Source organism: Eimeria mitis, genomic scaffold, assembly GCF_000499745.2.
Source record: "Eimeria mitis Houghton genomic scaffold, Emh_scaff259, whole genome shotgun sequence".
In the NCBI taxonomy this organism is placed as follows: Eukaryota; Apicomplexa; class Conoidasida; order Eucoccidiorida; family Eimeriidae; genus Eimeria; species Eimeria mitis.
Genome location: NW_013570929.1, coordinates 1 through 633, shown reverse-complemented (window position 1 = coordinate 633; position 633 = coordinate 1). Strand labels below are relative to the sequence as shown.

At 54.8% G+C, this 633-nt stretch overlaps 1 protein-coding gene across 1 annotated transcript in view; it reads right to left on the bottom strand.

The window, feature by feature from the left end:
- The window catches only part of EMH_0005710 (proline synthetase co-transcribed protein, putative), a gene marked incomplete at both ends in the record, with an annotated part of 1,272 nt that extends 696 nt beyond the window's left edge, over positions 1–576 (bottom strand). Inside the window, one exon of the mRNA XM_013497290.1 lies at positions 63–576. Within this exon, the coding sequence (XP_013352744.1) occupies positions 63–576 (514 nt within the window). The remainder of the gene's footprint in view (positions 1–62) is intronic.
- Between the last annotated feature and the right edge of the window lie 57 nt (positions 577–633).

The following is a 633-nucleotide window of genomic DNA, read 5'->3' as shown; positions in this document are numbered from 1 at the left end:
CCCCACACCAGCTGAGCTGCCTATACACCCCACACCAGCTGAGCTGCCTATACACCCCACACCAGCTGAGGTGCCTATACACCCGAGAGCAGCAACTGAGGTGCCTATACACCCCAGAGCAGCATCTGAGGTGCCTATACACCCGGCGTGTTGCTGCTGCTGCTGCTGCTGCTGCTGCTGCTGCTGCTGCTGCTGACCTATGAAATGCCAGTGGAGATTCTGCGGCAGCAGTTTTGCTTTTTCTATTAATTCTTTTAAATAATTTTCGCCGAAGTGCTGCTGTCCTGCTGCTGCTGCTGCAGCAACAGCAGCAGCAGGATGAGCCTTAGATACAGCAACAAGAAGAGGAGGTTTTATATTCTCAACTTCTGCTGCTGATGCTCCTGCTGCTGCTGCTGCTGCTCTTGCTGCTGCTGTTGCTTCTTCTATCTCACGCCGTGCTGCAGCTAGCTGCTCAGGTATATATGCATACTGCTGAGGGTTTGTGTTCTCTGCTGCTGCTGCTGCAGCAGCAGCAGCAGCAGCAGGATCTGCTGCTGCTGCTGCTGGTGCTGCTGCTGCTGTGCTGCTAGGCATTGCTGCTGCTGCTGATAGTGCAGCAGCTAGCTGCGGATGAGAGGAGAAGCAGCAGCA